Consider the following 18,105-nt stretch of genomic DNA (forward strand, 5'->3'; position numbering starts at 1 on the left):
CTAAATATTGATCAAAGCTTTGTTTGAACATATTAAGCTGTCAACCCTTCTCTCTTTAATTCCTAAATGTAAATAGAAATCAAGTTCCTGTACAGATGGACAGCAATTCATTGTGACAGTGCATTTCATATCTACACAAACAGTGTTTTTGACAGCTGTGCAACCACTATTCACATTCATAAATGCTTTTGGCTTTGGAGACATAACTAATGCTTCAAAATATAAAATATAACCTGACGAACAGGAGGTTGGAAAGGCATTGCTGCTTACTTTTAGCTGATTTACTGTTACAATAATCTGACATTTAATATATGCATTTTGTTGCATTATGCATACTAACATTGCATGGAATGCCCTGTATTGTTAGTCAGTTATCGGACAGTGTCAAACATCGCCCATTCTGATAAACAATCAAAATGCTTAGTTTAATAATGGATCAACAATCGATATGCTCAGTTTAATAATGGGTTAAATTAGATTAGATTGAACTTTATTGTCATTGCACTGAGTACAGGAACTGAGACAACAAAATTCAGGTAGCATCTAACCACAAGTGCAAATAGTAGAAGAGTGCAGAGTATGTACATACATGTATGTAAAGTAAACATATAAAAAAATAGATAGGATATAAACAGTATGATATAATATATATGAGGTATGCAGATGAAGTACAGGTGAAGGTAGCGATATAAGTTATGAATGAGATAAAAGGCATGATAAGATAAATACAATGAATATGAGGTAAGAGGCATGGTATGGTATAAGTAAGTACAAGAGGTATGATAAGATATAAATACAATGAACAATTTTTAAACAATTTAAAAAAAAGTAGATATAGATAGAAATACACCATAGGTGAGAAATGTACAGTAGCTATAAACAAATTAGTGCAAATGTTCAGTGGCTGGAGGGAGGTGTGTGGAGGTCAGGCCAGGGTAGAGGGGGGAAATAGTGTCACTGGAAGAAGGAGTGTGAGGGGGGGTAGCCAGAGGGGCTATCACCGTGGTGCAGTGTTCAGCAGGATGGCAGCAGTAGGGAAAAAACTGTTCCTGAGCCTGCTGGTCCGGGAACGGAGGGCCCTGTAGCGCCTCCCTGAGGGGGGGAGGGCAAACAGTCTGTGGTTGGGATGGGAGCTGTCCTTCACGATGATGCGCGCCTTTCGCAGACATCTTTTGCGCTGGATAGCCTCAATGGTGGGGAGAGTGAGGGACCGGTGATGCGTTGGGCCGTTTTCAATACCCTCTGGAGTGTTTTTCCGGTCCGCAACAGAGCAGCTGTCATACCAGACTGAGATGCAGTTGGTGAGGATGTTCTTAATGGTGCAGCGGTAGAAGTTCAATTTGAGGAGACAGATGGGCCTTCTTCAATCTCCTCAGAAAGAAGAGGCGCTGGAGAGCCTTCTTAAGAGCCAGGTTGTTATCGGCACACCACTTTACCAGGTGCTGAACCTCTTCCCTGTAGGCCGACTCATCATTGTTGCTGATGAGGCCAATCACTATTGTGTCGTCTGAAAACTTGACAATGGTATTAGAACCATGTACAGGTGTGCAGTCGTAGGTGAAGAGGGAGTAGAGGAGAGGGCTCAGCACATAGCCCTGTGTGACACCGGTGTTTAGGAGGAGGGTTGAGGAGGTGTTGTTGTCTACTCTGACAGACTGGGTTCTGTTGGTAAGGAAGTCCAATAACCAGTTGCTGAGACAGGTGTTGATGCCCAGATCACTGAGTTTGGTGATCAGTTTGGAGGGGATTATTGTATTAAATGCTGAGCTGAAGTCTATATCCAGGTTAACATGACAACCCGATCATTTGCCGATAACACACGCTGTCCGATAATTAACACCGTTACGATATACTTCTTCCTCTACTTGTTCTTTGTACCAAACTTCTGCGCGAACCGCTTAGTAACTTAATTCAGACTTTGGTGCGTATGCCTTGTAAAGGACACTTCTGCTATGTATTTTTCATTTACTTTTTAAGATATTGAAGAAAAACTAATACAAATCCTCCCATTGACTTACATTGGGCCATTGTGACATCATAATAGGGTCATTAAACTGGTTTGCACCTGTGCTTCACTAGGTGCGTTTCCATCCCATGTTTTAATACGCATTTTCTCGATGCGAATATTTAATCCTGGTTGGAAACACGAATTAACTTTCCCAATGCGTATAGAAATCCGATTTGCCAGAGGGAGGTGGTTTAACTAGTTATTCGAATTGAGTTAACCCTTCAGGGACAGAGGCCTGTTTGACTTTTTTAGGAAGTCTAACATGCCTTGATGTTTTTGTATATTTCCCCTAGCTATAAGTATTGATGCACAAGTGGCTTATATGATTACGTTATAGAGGACATCAGCAATAACAACATTAGAGTAAAAGGAATGTAGTACAATCAAATTGTATTTAAATCAAATGTTAAATCACCCTCGGGTTGTCATGGTCACACATTGCTGTGGGATGGAATTCCATTCCTCAACTAAGAGTAATTGCAGATCAGCCATTGTGGTTGTGTTGGTCATTAGCATGTACAGCACGCCCAAGCTGATACCAAAAGTGTTCAACAGGCCTATGACAATGGAGCAAACATGAAGGGGAAGAAGCAAGGAGTTCAAGCCCGACTGCTACAATTTAATTTGGGCGTTGTTTGTTCCTTGCGCAGCTCATTCCATGAATCTGGTCATAGCTGATGCTGCCAAGTCGTCCAGGGATGCCACTGGCTCTTTTGGATATTTGCAGAAGCTATTTTGTTTCTTCTCAGGAGCTACACAGCAATGGAGCATCTTGACAAAACACGTCAACCTGACTGTCAAATCATGGAGTGATGTGAGGTGGGAGAGCAGGCTTAAGAGTGTCACAGCTGCCAGAAGCCAAATTAAAGAAATTAGAAATGCGCTCATCGAGGCTAGGGAAACAGTCAATGACCCAGTTGTAAAATAGAGGCTCAAGCCCTAGCAGAAGAGGTGGCCTCTTTTAGATTTCTGATCTGTTCTGTTGTCTGGTGTGAAATTCTTACGCCCACTAACCAAGGGAACAAGCTTCTGCAGAGTAGTTCAATGCAGCTTGACATTGCTGACAGGCTCATTGACAATGCCAAAACCTCCCTCTCCAGATACAGGCACTCTGGGTTTGCTGAGGCAGTGTCCACTGCCAAGGACCTTTGCAAGGTCATGAACATAGAGCCAGAGCTTAAGGAGAAAAGGCTCAGGAACACAAAAGGGCAGTTTGCATATGAAGCTGCTGACGAGGCCTTCAGTGACGCCTCAAAAGGCTTGAGGTAACATTTTTCAATAGTGTTGTGGACTCAGCTTTGATGTCACTGCAGGAGCGTTTTGAGACCATGTCCCAGGTCAGAGACAAATTTGGAGTGCTGCTTTATTTCAGCAGAGTTGACGGAATTCCAAAGGAGGACTTACAAAGAAACTGCAGTGAAATGCAGAAGAAACTGACTGAGAAAGGAAGTTCTGATATTGATGGACTTGAGATGTTTCAGGAAATCATCAACCTTCCACAACTGCCACCACAGACAACTGCCTTGGAGTTGCTCACATTTCTCCATGAGAAAAGCCTTCAAGAGGTGTTTCCAAATCTCTGGGTTGCTCTCCGAATCCATTAACTTTCCCTGTTACAGTTGCGTATGCTGAGCAAAGTTTTTCAAAACTAAAGCTATTAAAACATACTTACTTTCTACAATGGGGCAGGAACGTCTAAGTGGTCTTGCTGTCATCAGCATCAATGGTGAAGTGGCTCAGAAGCTGTCATATGATGACCTAATCAGTGATTTTGCAGCCAAGAAATGCAGACGCCTCTATAGAGCCTCCCAAAAGATTTTGCACATTCCAATATTTGTGTATACTGTATGTATGTTTTGGCTGTTCTGTGTACTGTGTTTACAAAGTAGATTTAACTTTTGCGTTTTAATGAAATGTTAAACTAGCAGAAACCAATATTTTTTTTCGGGGGGAAGGGGGGGGGGGGCCATAAAGGAGTTATGCTTAGGGCACCAAAATGGCTAGCAGCGGCACTGTACTCAGCTGTGCTGCTCATCCCACAAAGGCATGTTCCTTACAAATGTGGTACTATTTAAAAGCGAACTAAACAGGCTTTCCAACGGTATAAGATTTATTGCCGAGAAGCATTGCTACAACAAAGAAATAATCTACAAAACACAAATTTCCTTACTTTTTGTGCTATGTTTATGTCATTATCCATAGCCACTCCTGTTGACTCTTCTTTCCTTTCTTCTTTCAATCATTCTGACCATCAATTCCTAAACTTTTTTCAACTTTTTCTCAGCCTTCTTTGACTTTACACTCCTCTATCCTCCCTCACACTCTGTCTCTCTGCTTCACTTCATTTTCTCTCCTTCTTTCAATATTTTCTCTCTTCACCCTCTCTTTATCTCATACTCCATAGCCACTCCTGTTCACTCTTCTTTCCTTTCTTTTTTCAATGAATCTGTCCATCAATTTTTACTCTTTCTTCAACTTTGTTATCAGCCTTCTTTGACTTTGACTTTGACTACGTAGGGTGCATTTGTATCCACCAGAGGACGCCAATGTGTAAGCAAGACCCCAAACTCTTTTCACACCTGCTTACCCAGTGTTGTCATTCTGTGGGCCATAGGGACCTACACCCATGTTTTTCATACTTGTTTATGACATATGTCATTTTTAGTTTTTATGAGCTGATGTAGGCCGAAGCTTGGCAAAGGTAAAGGTCAGGTATTTAACCACAGTGACGTACAGACAACCTGCAATGTTGGTCAACCGCTTCCAAAACAGCAACACTAACCACGGCGCCACCACACCCAATAGTGGAAACGAGTGTCCTGGTGAGGTGCAAAAAGAGTCTCAGCTGCAGTGGTACAGCCAGATGGCTGTCGGCACAAAGAAGTGCCTGAATGGCCTGGTCTTGCACATGGGGGAGATGAGGCCGTGGTTAAAGGTGCTCCTCATCTGCCTCAGCTCATCATAGAGGAGATGCGAGAGGTTGCCCTGTATGATCTGGATTTTCCACCACCATCCTCCTCTCCACCGCTGCCTCCACACTGTCCTGTTTCAGTCCAACAAAGCCTTCCTCACCAGCCTGTAAAGTCTGTTCCTCACCAGCTTGTGAGTCGGTTGGTCTCTGCAGCCTTGATGCCGCCTCCCCAGCAAACCACGGCAAATAATAGTGTGCTGGCTTCCACCCACTGGTACACCATCTGCAGTTGTCTGCTGCACACGTTGCAGGATCTGATACTTCTGAGAAAGAACATTCTAGAACCTTCTAAAAACATTATCACCTGTCCTTTCCTTGCTGTTGTCTGTCCGTTCCAGTTTATTGTTTATGTGCACTCCCAGGAAGCTCTACGAGTCGACCATCTCTAGGGCTATTTAAAGAGTGAGATTGATTTCAAACTGATATTTCCATGGCCATCATACTGGGGACAAAGATGGGATAAAACATCATGCTAACTGTCACTGGCCTATTATTTTGTCTCTCTCTGTTATCACGATGAACCGCTTTTGAACCGCAACTGAACCGCTTTTTAAAATTGAGCAAGCATGTGTAGGGTAAGGCCAATGTTATACCATACTGTTATACTATGTTATACAAGTACGCGAGGGTTTGCTAGGGTCCAATTCATCAGAGGGTGTGAAAAATGGAGGATAGGGTATGCGGAAGTCCGCCCCTAGCCGAGCGTACAGCCTTCGATGACGAAATGAACGCCACACAGACCCTAGTGGACCATCACTTACTATAGCTGTAGTATAATCAAGACGTAAGTTGAGTGTTTATGGGGTTTAAAGGGTTTAGGGGACTTTTTGTGGCACTTCTTCACTTAAAGTGGGGTAGTCATGTGGATTTTGGTTTTTAAATATAGTTTCAAAATTGTGTCATTTTTGTTTTTATCTGGTTCTGATTTAGATTTGTTTATGTTGATGGTAGTTCACTGTAAAATGCTCAACTCAAAATGTCTCTCCTTTTTGAATGGGTTTTTCATTTGGTTCTTTTGAACTCAAATCATCAACCAAACACACATGCACTGCCCTGTGGATCTATAAAGACAGGCTCGTTGTCCATACATTATACTCTCCACTCCACAACACTTTTTCCTGGGCCTGGGAATTGCTTGTTTCTGTCTGGAGATGTTGAAATATTCTTCCTTATAATAGTTGTAACAAAAGTTGTATTGAGGGCACTATGAGCTCTGGTTCACACTGAGTGCTGTTTCTTTTAGAAGCTTATATCATTTGGTGGTGTCTGGACTTATCTTTACATTTTTTTTTTCTTGTATATGTCATTTTTTGTTCAACTCACAGTTTGAGACCTGCACTTGTGAAGATGTGTATTCTGGCAAGCTCTGTCATCATTATTATTATTAAAAATAATAATTATAATTATAGTAATAAATACTTTACTAATAATTCCTGAGTGTGTGTGTGTGTGTGTGTGTCTCTCTCTGTGTGTGTGTGTGTGTGTGTGTGTGTGTGTGTGTGTGTGTGTGTGTGTGTGTGTGTTTCTGAGTCACATCCTGTGAACCTTGTTTGTATGTTGATGTGATGTTACAAGGTGCTCCCACAGCTGATAACAGTGTAGTTGAATTCAGATCTTCCTGTACATCAAACAGGGATCACCATTTAGTATAACACAGAGGGTCAGTAGGTATAGATGCACTAAATAAGTATATGTCGTAAAATTGTTGAATTGAGCTGAAAAATTGTAAATATGTAGTGAGACTAAAAAGTATGCATATGAAGGTGGCACACCAGCGCTGAACGCAGCTCTTGCCACGCCCCCTTCGAGTTCAACTCACACACCTCCTGAATACTGATCATGCTCACCTGTCACCTTCCAGATCTCCTCATTGCGCAATCACTAGCACCTCTCACTGGTACTATTTACTAGGGATGCACCGATATGGAAATTCTTGGCCGATACCGATACCGATGTTCAAAACAACAATCTAGCCGATACCGATACCGATACCAATATTTGTTTATTTTGTTTTTGTTGTTATTCATTCACCCTTTTGTGCCAGGAAAATAATGAAATCATTATCTAAAAAGCAATGTGTTAAATTATGTCAGCCCTTTATCACTCTTAACTTTGAATGAGCACAAATTCAATCAGATTTATGAAACAATCTTTAGTTTAACTAAACTTTATTTAATATAATATCACCAGGCATCAAGACATCATTTCAACTGTAAACAGATGCTTGCAATGCAGCCTTACAAAACACAAGCATAAACCCCTTAGGGAATGCCATATAAATTCAAGATTAAAACGAATATAATACAATATTTTTCTTTAAAAACTGCCTGCCATAAACATCGGCCAGTACCATCGGTGAAAGTCAAGTTTATTACCGATAGGCCGATAACATTAAAAGAGGCAAACATCGGCCGATACCGATGTACGGCCGATGCATCGGTGCATCCCTACTATTTACTCTTCACTTCCCTGAAGGACTTAAACCCTGATGATGCCAGCTTCAGACCGGTGGAGTCCCATATCGTCCATACCGACCCATGGACAGATAATGAATCTATTGACCCCTGGGCCTGGACGTGTAAAAGGCCCCTCCTTTGCGCACCAAGCAATTCTTGTGCGCTGATAAAACATTACTTAAATGTAATGACATTTTTTTTCAACAGCACACTTAATTCACCTGTACCTCAACAGGATTACAGCTCACATACACATTTTCTAAGACAGCGCAGGTACACTCAATTAGCCAAAGGCAAATTAACAAAATATACCACTTCCAACAATGAATAAGAGATACTTTTAAGCAACCTCTAATATTGACTATGCAACAAGAAATGCAAAGATAATAACAGCTACTTCACGCAGACGCTCTGGCTGAGGGGCGCCTTAGCTCATGGGCCACTGGGCCTGGGCCCGGTAGGCCTGTTCGGTAATCCAAATTCGTAGTTGTGTAGTGGCCAACAAAATCTCCAGAAAAAGAAAACTATAGGCAGAAATATATACGTTTTCTTTTTTTGAACATAAACCACATTTCCATATGATGCACATAATCATTTGTCCTTGCCATCCCCTTATATTGTGAGCTATTTTAAATAGTTACTGTATATAGTTTACATTTGATTTCCGTTTCAGATTCATTCATTTCCATTTGTTCAAGACCCTATTGAAGGAAACACTGAAGTCATTATCACTCTAAACTGCATTTATTCTATTAACATAAATTCCTTTTTACGACATTACAGTACAGGTGAATGAATTATATTTTAATACAAACAGCAAAACATTAAATTAAGTCTTGTATGTGTGACACAGCCTGGCTCAGGGCTAAATGGGAGACAGACTAGGATCAACGAAATAACAATAATTTATTACAAAAGATAACAAAATAAGGATAACATAACAACAATAGCCAAAACGCAGCCGTCTGCAACAGGGAAGGGCTCTCTCCTTGGGAACTGGAGAAGGAGTGCTGATATAGGCCAGAGTGCCACACCGGCCACAGGTGTAGCTCATCAGGCCTGATGACCCACCCCTCCAAACAGGAAACCTGAAGAAGAGAACAGAGACAGCAAGAGGGAAAGGACACCTAGTGGAGTGGAGGGGTCGTCACATACTGTATGTCATATACGTGTTATTTCTAACTTGGTTAAAAAAATGCTGGTGATAGGTTAAAATGTACTCTCAAGTTATCTCAGGACTCCGGAGTTGTAGATGCGTATATTTATTCAATAACAATTGAAATCAAGCTCACTCACAGCACAACGATGAAAGTGAAACAATTTCACTTACATCACACAGGGTTTATATACTTAAGATTGATCTACTCCTGACGCCATACATGTTTAACATCTCAGTCATAAAAGTCACTTTTGACTAAGATCTCTAACTGAGCTTCCTGTCTTCCAAAGGATGTCAGTTCTACACAAGGTCGAAAAAGGCACAGTTCAACCCTATCACCACTGAACTCACCCAAACATAGACAAGAGGTTCCTTCACTTACGCATATAGATCTTACACATATGCAGACTAAATGGTGCCAGTGACTACTAATCAAAGTTACACATACAGGAACACAGAAAAGCCATGTCCCTGCTTACATAAGCACATGATTCATACAAAGTATTTAATAATACAATGCACTTGATTATTATATTCTTAAGTAATTAACAGTGTTCGGAAATTATCTCCATCAGCTGGTTCAGCAGTAATTATGTTATTTATTTGTACTTTAATATTTATACTGCTGTGTGTGAGTTTGAAGCTCACAACAATAGCTTTCATTTTTTGTCCTGTTCTGCAGCTGTGATTTCTTCAGAGGCGGTGATCAGTTCGTCTGTGAAAAAAAAAGAATGTAAACAATGTGGCGGGGTGGTAGCCTGGATACAATGATTTTTACAAAAAAAAATGTTGGGGCCTGTATTGTTGCCTGGCATTATAAGCACACATCTTAGATTTATGTATTGTTGCCTGGCATTATAAGCACACATCTTAGATTTATGAGAGGTAAACATATTTCCTCAACTAGGATTTATTTTATCCTGTATGTTGTTCTGGACACCTCATAGAAATGATCTATGCTGAAAAAAAATATTTTACAATAAGTCTGTCGTAAAACGCTACTTTGCCTGGACTATAAGCAGGGGCGGAGATCCCATTTCACTGTAGGGGGGGACAATACATGATAACATCATAACACAGTAATTCCGGGGGGGGGGGGGGGGGGGGATAGCTTTCACGAGAGCTAGTATAAACTGTTAAATACCGAATTCTCTTATCACATTTACAAACAGAAATTGATTTTTTAATTATCTAAACGGCATTAAGCTAAATGCACTAACACGAAATATAAGAACAGCTCAAGGACGCCTAAACACGGAGTCGAACATGCAACCTTCTATTTACTCTGCGACCTCTCGACCTCTGTACCACTGTCGCCCCTTGCAATCCATACCAGCATGGTTCATTCACCCCAGGAAAAAATAACATTACTTTACCTTCAGTTAATTAAACTAATATGGAGAGGAACTGAGATGTAGACCTACGTTTATTAACTAGCATTAACCTGCCCCCTATCTTAACGGTGTTAATTAGCGGCATGCGTGTGTTATGGCAAGCGTTCACGTTGTCATGTCAATCCATTATTAAACGTATGTATAATTGTGCACAGGGGAGTTCTAGGATTCCAAGAAAGGGGGGGCTTAGCCCCAAGGGGTATGGCATGTTTTGCGCACGCAAAACGCGCAGCTATTTTTATGGGGGCCCATTTTAGGCCGCGGATATCCATTGTTTCAGACAGTTCATAGATAGGTTCACTCAGAAAGAGTGTGATTTTGCTCTGTAGTTTAGCTTGCATTCAGTAAATGATGTGAAATTTGACAACACAACTTTTTTAAAGAGAAAGGAATAATTGTCCTGATTGTTAAGGAAAGACTGATAAACAAGCTTTCATATCCACTCGAAAATCTTTATTCTTAAAGGGAAAGTTTCAACTTTTGAGTTGTTTACTTGTTTTATTATGAGCAGAAGGGAATACGATTCAGATCAACATTTACAAATATTTAGTTGTCCCTGCAGTTTTTACATACCAGTGATATTTTATGCTCATTTGGACACTATGGATGGAGAATGGACCTGACAGTGTCAACTTCTGAGTTATTTACTTGTTTTATTATGAGCAGAAGAGAAAGATTTTGATCAACATTTATATCTATTTTGTTGTCCGTGTAGTTTTTACATACCAGTGATATTTTATGCTCATTTGGACACTATCACAGAGGTATAGATTAGCCAGTTAGTTTAGTGTTAAATATACCATTCAATTGGAAAAAAACAGGAATAAAGAAAATAAAAAAGCACATTTCAAGTACATCTTATTTATCAACTGATAAATATTGTATGTTGGGCTGAAATGGAAGGCAACCAATGCATTCACTATAATGAGGTCAAACGAGGATTCACTAGCAGTAACTTATTATAAACAACAACATTCTATAGGGACTGATAATATTGTTTTGAAACACTAGAGAGATATATTAATGCAAGGAATAGAGAGGTGTCGATAGATATTTCGGTAACACTTTCTATGAAGCCCAGCGTTATAAGGCCCTATAAGGACATTATAAGGGCCTTAATAATGACTTATAGCGATTGCCACAATGACTTATAGCTACTTTATAACTACGTATAATGTCTTCATGATGACTCATAATCACCTTTATGATACATTATATCAGTTAATTATGAATGGTTATAATTAAAGACGGAATAATGCATTATAAATATGTGACTGTCGGGTAACACTTGCTATGAAGCCTGCCTTTATAAGGTCCTATAAGGACATTAATGATGACGTTTAAAAGTAGCTATAACTCATTGTAGCACTCTTTATAACTATGTTTAGCATCTCCACAATGACTCATATCCACTGCTCTGAAACGTTATGTCAGTTGATTATAAATGGTTATAATCTAAGATAAAATGATGCATTATAAATATGTGATCATAGGTTTGTGTGGGTAATCTTCATGAATCCTATGAAGCCTGCATATATGAAGCACTATAAGAACATTCATAATACCTTTAAAAACTAGATAAGTCATTGTGGCACTCATTATAACTATGTATATAGGTCTTCACGGCACATCATAACCACCTTTGTGATATATTATGCAAAAGGGATATAAGATTATTATATTGCTAGGTGCCGTTCCCTTGTGACACCAGAAATCCAAGAAAAAATAAGCAAGATGAAAACTGATGGGGACTTGCTCCTGATGGCCGTTGATTAAAATGTCATACCGTATGTCACATCAATAAGTTGTCTACAGAAGGCTTGCTGTTTTTTTTATTTTTAACACCCTTTTTAACACCCTTACAATGCTATGTTCTGGGCTATGTTCAGCCAGTGCTGATTTAAATAAAAGGGTTTTCATCTGTATCCTGTTGTATTTACTGTCAGCACGATTAACAAGTTCATAATGCCTTATCTTCTCTTCTCTTCTCTTATAATAATCTTTTAAAACAAAATTACTCTTTTGTCACTTTACTTAAAGCTGACAAAGTCCACTTATAGGATCTTCTAAAAGTTTATAATATTCTGTGTCTGTATAGCAGCCTAGTCACCATACTAATAACCATTAATGAATATGCATAATATATCACAAAGGTGGTTATGATGTGCCGTGAAGACCTATATACATAGTTATAATGAGTGCCACAATGACTTATCTAGTTTTTAAAGGTATTATGAATGTTCTTATAGTGCTTCATATATGCAGGCTTCATAGGATTCATGATTACCCACACAAACCTATGATCACATATTTATAATGCATCATTTTATCTTAGATTATAACCATTTATAATTAACTGACATAACGTTTCAGAGCAGTGGATATGAGTCATTGTGGAGATGCTAAATATAGTTATAAAGAGTGCTACAATGAGTTATAGCTACTTTTAAACGTCATCATTAATGTCCTTATAGGACCTTATAAAGGCAGGCTTCATAGCAAGTGTTACCTGACAGTCACATATTTATTACATTATTCCGTCTTTAATTATAACCATTCATAATGAACTGATATAATGTATCATAAAGGTGATTATGAGTCATCATGAAGACATTATACGTAGTTATAAAGTAGCTATAAGTCATTGTGGCAATCGCTATAAGTCATTATTAAGGCCCTTATAATGTCCTTATAGGGCCTTATAACGCTGGGCTTCATAGAAAGTGTTACCATTTCTTTTTAAGGCATTCTGTACAGGTGAATAAATTATATTTTAATATATGCAAACAACATAAAATGTACTTGTCTTGTATGCCATACGTGTCATTTCTAACTTGGTAAAAAAAAATGCTGATTCAGCATGAATTATTCATTTTTTGCACATTTTAAAATATGCATTCATTAATTTGTACTTTAATCTTTACACTGCCGTGTGTGAGTGTGAAACTCACTTCAATAGCTTTCATTATTTGCCCTGTTTTGCAGTTGTGATTTCTTCAGAAGAGATGATATGGTCGTTCTGAGAAAAGAAAAAAAATGTAAACATTGGACCCAGGTTCTGATTCAGACTCTCCTGATAGACATCATTCAGCCCATTCCTACATCACATTGAGCAGCTTATGTGTTGAGGACCTCAGAATCCCTCTGTTTGTCATTACTTTAGAGATAAATCATTGTACTCACACAACTATATGTCACTTCCAAGTACTTGGTGACACGAGGACAGGGATCAGAGAAGACGGCGTTTGAAGCATGTAACAGACAGGAATTCCTCCCATTGCATCTGCAAAGATTGGATAGATTAGAAAGCACACACATGATCCTTTTAGTCTGGATGCAAATGCAAAAAGTATTTGGAATTCAACCTTGTTGCATTTACATTCGCATGCAGTCGTTGAGCCGATGCTTTTATCCGAAGCAACGTACACTGTTCTACGGATGAACATTATCATTATTAGTCTGTGTGTCCCTGGGTATCAACACCAATGACCCTGGTGTTGTTTCTCTGCCAGTTGAGCTACAGACACACATTCGTTGCCTTTGACTTTTTTAAGGCTATTTGTCAGCTTGTATTGAAAGACTCTGACCTGGAGCGTAGGTTGTCTGTTTGAGAGTGGTAACAGTGGGAGGTTGTTGCGTGAATATGGGGGCAGGTCAGGCGATCCCTCCTTCCATAATTGGCGTGATGAATAGACAGACTTCCCTTGGCTTGAGATGAATCAGGATTCAAATAACAATTACAAATACAGCAAAACTAAGTTTTAAAAACGAAATACAAGATGTGAATGAATGAATATTTGTGTTATTATTATACATTTGACCTTTGGATATGTAATCTGGCATGTACAATCTGTATGTATGTACGTATGTATGCATGTTGCTCAAGGCTTACCACAGCTGATAACACTCCTGGCGTGTTCACACGTAACACTTCTTCCTGTGTGTCAAAAAGGAAGAACCATTAGGTAGGTGAGGTCACATTTGAAAAACTTGTTGTAAATATAGTCACACTTACTGGCTGGGAGGCATGTGAAAGATACATCCAAGTATTTATTAGTCCCAACACAAGGATCAGAGAACACAGAGTTTGTAACGGGTACAGCACAACTAGACATTCCATCGCACCTGTTAAAAACATAAACAGAGCATTAGTGCATTGCGGTGCATGTGTGCATTAGTGTGTATAACATTCCAGGTATGTGCATTATTTTCGCGTTTGGTACCTGTCAGACATGATGCGTCGAGACTGGGACTGGTGGCATTGGGTGTTGGTTATCTGATTTGATGGGCGTCCACTGCTACAGGTGGTTCTGTCACTGCGTCCATAGCTGGCTGAGATCAACTTGATGAAACCCCATTCTATGGAATAACAGTTACAGAAATGTCTATTCAACAAACAGGAAGTTCCTTTTCCAGGAATATGACTTATAAATGTATGAGCTCAAGTTATTTTGGATGACTACATCTGAGAATGTAGATGTAATCTTCAACTAGTGGAAATGTGAGAAAGGTTACTGGACAGATTTTAAAGGTGTTTTAATATTTAGTTTGATTTTTTGTTTATCATTTGCATATGTAGCCTATGTCTCTTACATACCACAGGAGAGATGTGCTGTCCTGTGTTCACATTCTGTACTCCTGGCCTCTATGCCTGAAAACAAGGAAAATCAGCTTGGAGGATGGATAGGATGGACAAATAATACATCAAGTATTGAAACATAGAAATGGTATCAGCATCATCAAAAGATAAATAATGGGTCTTACCATTCTGGCACAGGGCGATAAATGCTGGGTGGAGAAATCATTGAATGTTACTTTGTTTTATCAACTATTACAACTAAACAAATAGGCCAATCATTTACAGATACAGTGATATAGGCCTAGTGATTTGAATACATTTAGCTACAAGTAGATTTGCAACCCAGAGCACTTCTAAAGAACTGGTCTTGAACAGTCAACATACCAATGAGTCTGAAGAGTGTCTGTCCCTGCATTGTGAAGAGTCTCAGCTAGAGGAAGTGTTGTGTTTGTTTATATAGGAAAGGCACCAGCCTCTTATCAGGACACACTCCCATAAACTGGACTCCTGCCAAAATCCTTTCACCACCTTATTAACAGCCTTCTAGGGGACCACCAGGAAGCTGTTGTTAGGGAATCGATTGTCTATCGATTGTAATCGATCACTCTGCATTTTGAGATCAGTGAGGTTTAATTTAATTCTGAAGTAGTAGTTTCTTGTAGTTTACCCTAAAATGGTCTAGATAGTCATGATGGCTTTTCTATTTTCTCAACTAGAATACCATTTGTGTATCAAGGTCACGTTAATTTACCTCAAACTTTTTTCTTTATCTCTCTCAAGAGCCATAAAGCTCTAAAGGTCCTTTATTTTTGTGATTTGCTTCCTTGTGATGGCTAACACGTGCAGGCTTTGTTGTTGTAGTTCAACAGTACCATTAAAAAAAGGACTTTGACTTTAGGCATTTTTTGCAAATAGGTTTACCTGAGCTAGACACAAAGATAGACAATATGAGAGGGTCTTTGATTGATTATTTGATTGGTTGCTCTGTTGGGTGGTTGGTGGATTGATTGATTGAAATAATCTTTTATTGTAATTACCTGAAATATAAATAAATGCATGTGGTTATCATGGCAACAAGTTTGTAAACAAGCCAGTCTCCAAGCAACAACATGGTCATGTTTGTATTTGTTCACTTTGATTATTGTAACCAGCCTACATTATAAACTCAAGCATGCTGAACGATTTAATTTATACTTGCAGACAATGAAGCTTGAAGGTGATTTGCAGGGAATGCTTTGCAACCTTAAATTAAGAATTATGAAAGTCCTACTGTTGTAATTTAAAGTGTTAATTATGGTTAACCCATTCTGATTACGTTTTTTTCATCAGTCATCATACCCTGCAACTGTAAAATGTCTCTGATCAGCTGTGCACTTACACCGCAACATGCATCATTTCAGGTGTGTGTGTGTGTGTGTGTGTGTGTGTGTGTGTGTGTGTGTGTGTGTGTGTGTGTGTGTGTGTGTGTGTGTGTGTGTGTGTGCGTGTGTGCGTGTGTGCGTATCAGACATATGTGTTGAGAGCAGGCGTGGTTGGTGGAGTTGTCAGAGAGGTTGGTATATGCAGTCTGTCCATATGTGTGCACCGTTGCAGGTGCTTGAATTGCTAAATCCATACCTGAACTCCTTGCTGTGCAATGGCACTCAGTTTATAAAATGTCTATTCTACAAACAGGACAATCTTTCTTCAGGAAGTGCACTTTCAAGCAAAAGGAATAATAAAATATCAACTGGACTGTTTGAGCATTCGAAATGGGTAAAAAAACAATGGCCTACACTAGTAGGCATAGCACTGTTTTACATCCTCCGTCAGGTTGGCACTGCCTTGTATTAGTCCTTTATAAGCTACGTACCAATAAAACAGAGGAGGGTATGTCCTTGCATTGCAGGGTACTCCTGTGTTGTAGTTTAACCTAAAATGTCCTAGACCGCCTTGATGGCTTTTTTACACATAAAATGTGTTTATCAAGATCGCGTTTATTTATCTCAAACTTTTTCCTTTATCTCTGTCAGGGCCATAAAGCTCTAATGGTCCTTTATTTTTGTGATTCGCTTCCTTGTGATAGCTTACACGTGCAGCCTTGTTGTCACAGTTCAAAGGTTGGGTTTTTTTGGGGGGCGGGGGGTTCTCAGTTTAAACTACTTCGAAAAAAAAGATCAAATTGACAATGTACACGTCCTTATTTGTATGTTGATGTAATGTTACAAGGTGCCACAAGGTGCTCCAACAGCTGAACAGTATAGTTGAATTCAGACGTTACCTATCTTCCTGTACATCAAACAGGGATTACCGCTTAGTATAGCACAGAGCAGGCACGTGCACAGCTAGACCCCTAGTGGCGCACAAGCACCTGCCCTTTTGCCCTGGTTGAGAAAAGAGCCCCTTCTGCTGGAGCACAATTTTTCTTCATTCATCAGTTAAGAATACAAATTAGTCTCTCTGTAATCAATTCCCCCTTCATGTGTTTTGATATCTGACGGGGCATTTATTTTAGTTCTTGCAAGAATTTTGCCCCGACATACTTTGTGGCACTCACAAGCCCCCGCCGCGCCCCTCCTTTTATAGGTCCCAACACAACTGTGGACCACCACCTCTAGATGTATCTGCAATTAAGTCTGAATTCGTAGTTATGTATTGGCCAACAAAATCTCCAGAAAAAGAAAACTATAGGCAGAAATATATATTTGTCTTTATTTGAACATAAACCACATTTCCATATAATGTACATAACCATTTGTCCTTACCATCCCTTCTATTGTGAGCTATTTAAAATAGTTACTGTATGTAGTTTACATAAGATTTCTGTTTCAGATTCATTCATTTCCATTGGTAAGAGATGTCCCAAGGGACTGGTTTATGAGCAGTTAGCCGTCAGAGATGTTGTCTAGGGAACACCACGTGGAGGTAGCTCATATTGTTCCCCCCATGGAACCTATGTGATGCTCCAGACTGCCCCCGTGGGGCCTCAGAGCAAACGGCAGATCACATTATCAATGACTGCACCAAGTACCAGTGCTTCGGTCTTCAGGCACTGTCTACCATGAACAGTGAAGCACTAGCATGGCTAGCGGACACAAGTTTAGTTATCTAACAGTATGAGATGTATTTTGAGACATAAGAATATATATACACAGTGATGGCCAAAATTATTAGAACACCTGACAGATCTGAGAATATTGACCTTTTTTTTCTCCAAAACATTATTTAATTTCATAATGTAAATGACACATGCAGATGGTTTTTCTGAGCACAGCAAATATCGATGAAGTGAGTCCTACTGTTTTTATCCACTTTTAACTTTAATATTTGGTACGCCCACCTTTTGCAGCAATTAGAGCAGCACATCTCTCTGGCATAGAGTCGATATATTTCTTGAGAACTTCGACACTAATGTTATCCCATGCCTTCTGCAGCTCAAGCCAAAGGCTTTCCTTTGAATGTACAATAGATCTGTCCAGTTTATTTTCCAACTCGCCCCAAATTAGCTTGATGGGTTTTAGGTCCGGACTTTGAGAGGGCAGGTCCATAATTTTCAATG

The 18,105-nt window shown here is 39.5% G+C and overlaps 1 protein-coding gene across 1 annotated transcript; it reads right to left on the bottom strand.

Annotated features, from left to right (window-relative positions):
* Positions 1–997: 997 nt before the first annotated feature.
* On the bottom strand, positions 998–14,803 carry LOC308361182 (L-rhamnose-binding lectin CSL2-like; the record flags this gene model as incomplete). Its single annotated transcript, XM_080833443.1, is given in 10 exon segments — positions 998–1,312; positions 1,437–1,595; positions 13,172–13,271; positions 13,576–13,696; positions 13,881–13,925; positions 14,004–14,113; positions 14,212–14,347; positions 14,586–14,639; positions 14,753–14,782; positions 14,785–14,803. Coding segments are annotated over 10 exon segments (1,089 nt in total), but the record flags the coding sequence as incomplete, so codon positions are not given.
* Positions 14,804–18,105: the final 3,302 nt, after the last annotated feature.

This window comes from Sprattus sprattus (assembly GCF_963457725.1).
Source record: "Sprattus sprattus genome assembly, chromosome: 2".
Taxonomy (NCBI): domain Eukaryota; kingdom Metazoa; phylum Chordata; class Actinopteri; order Clupeiformes; family Clupeidae; genus Sprattus; species Sprattus sprattus.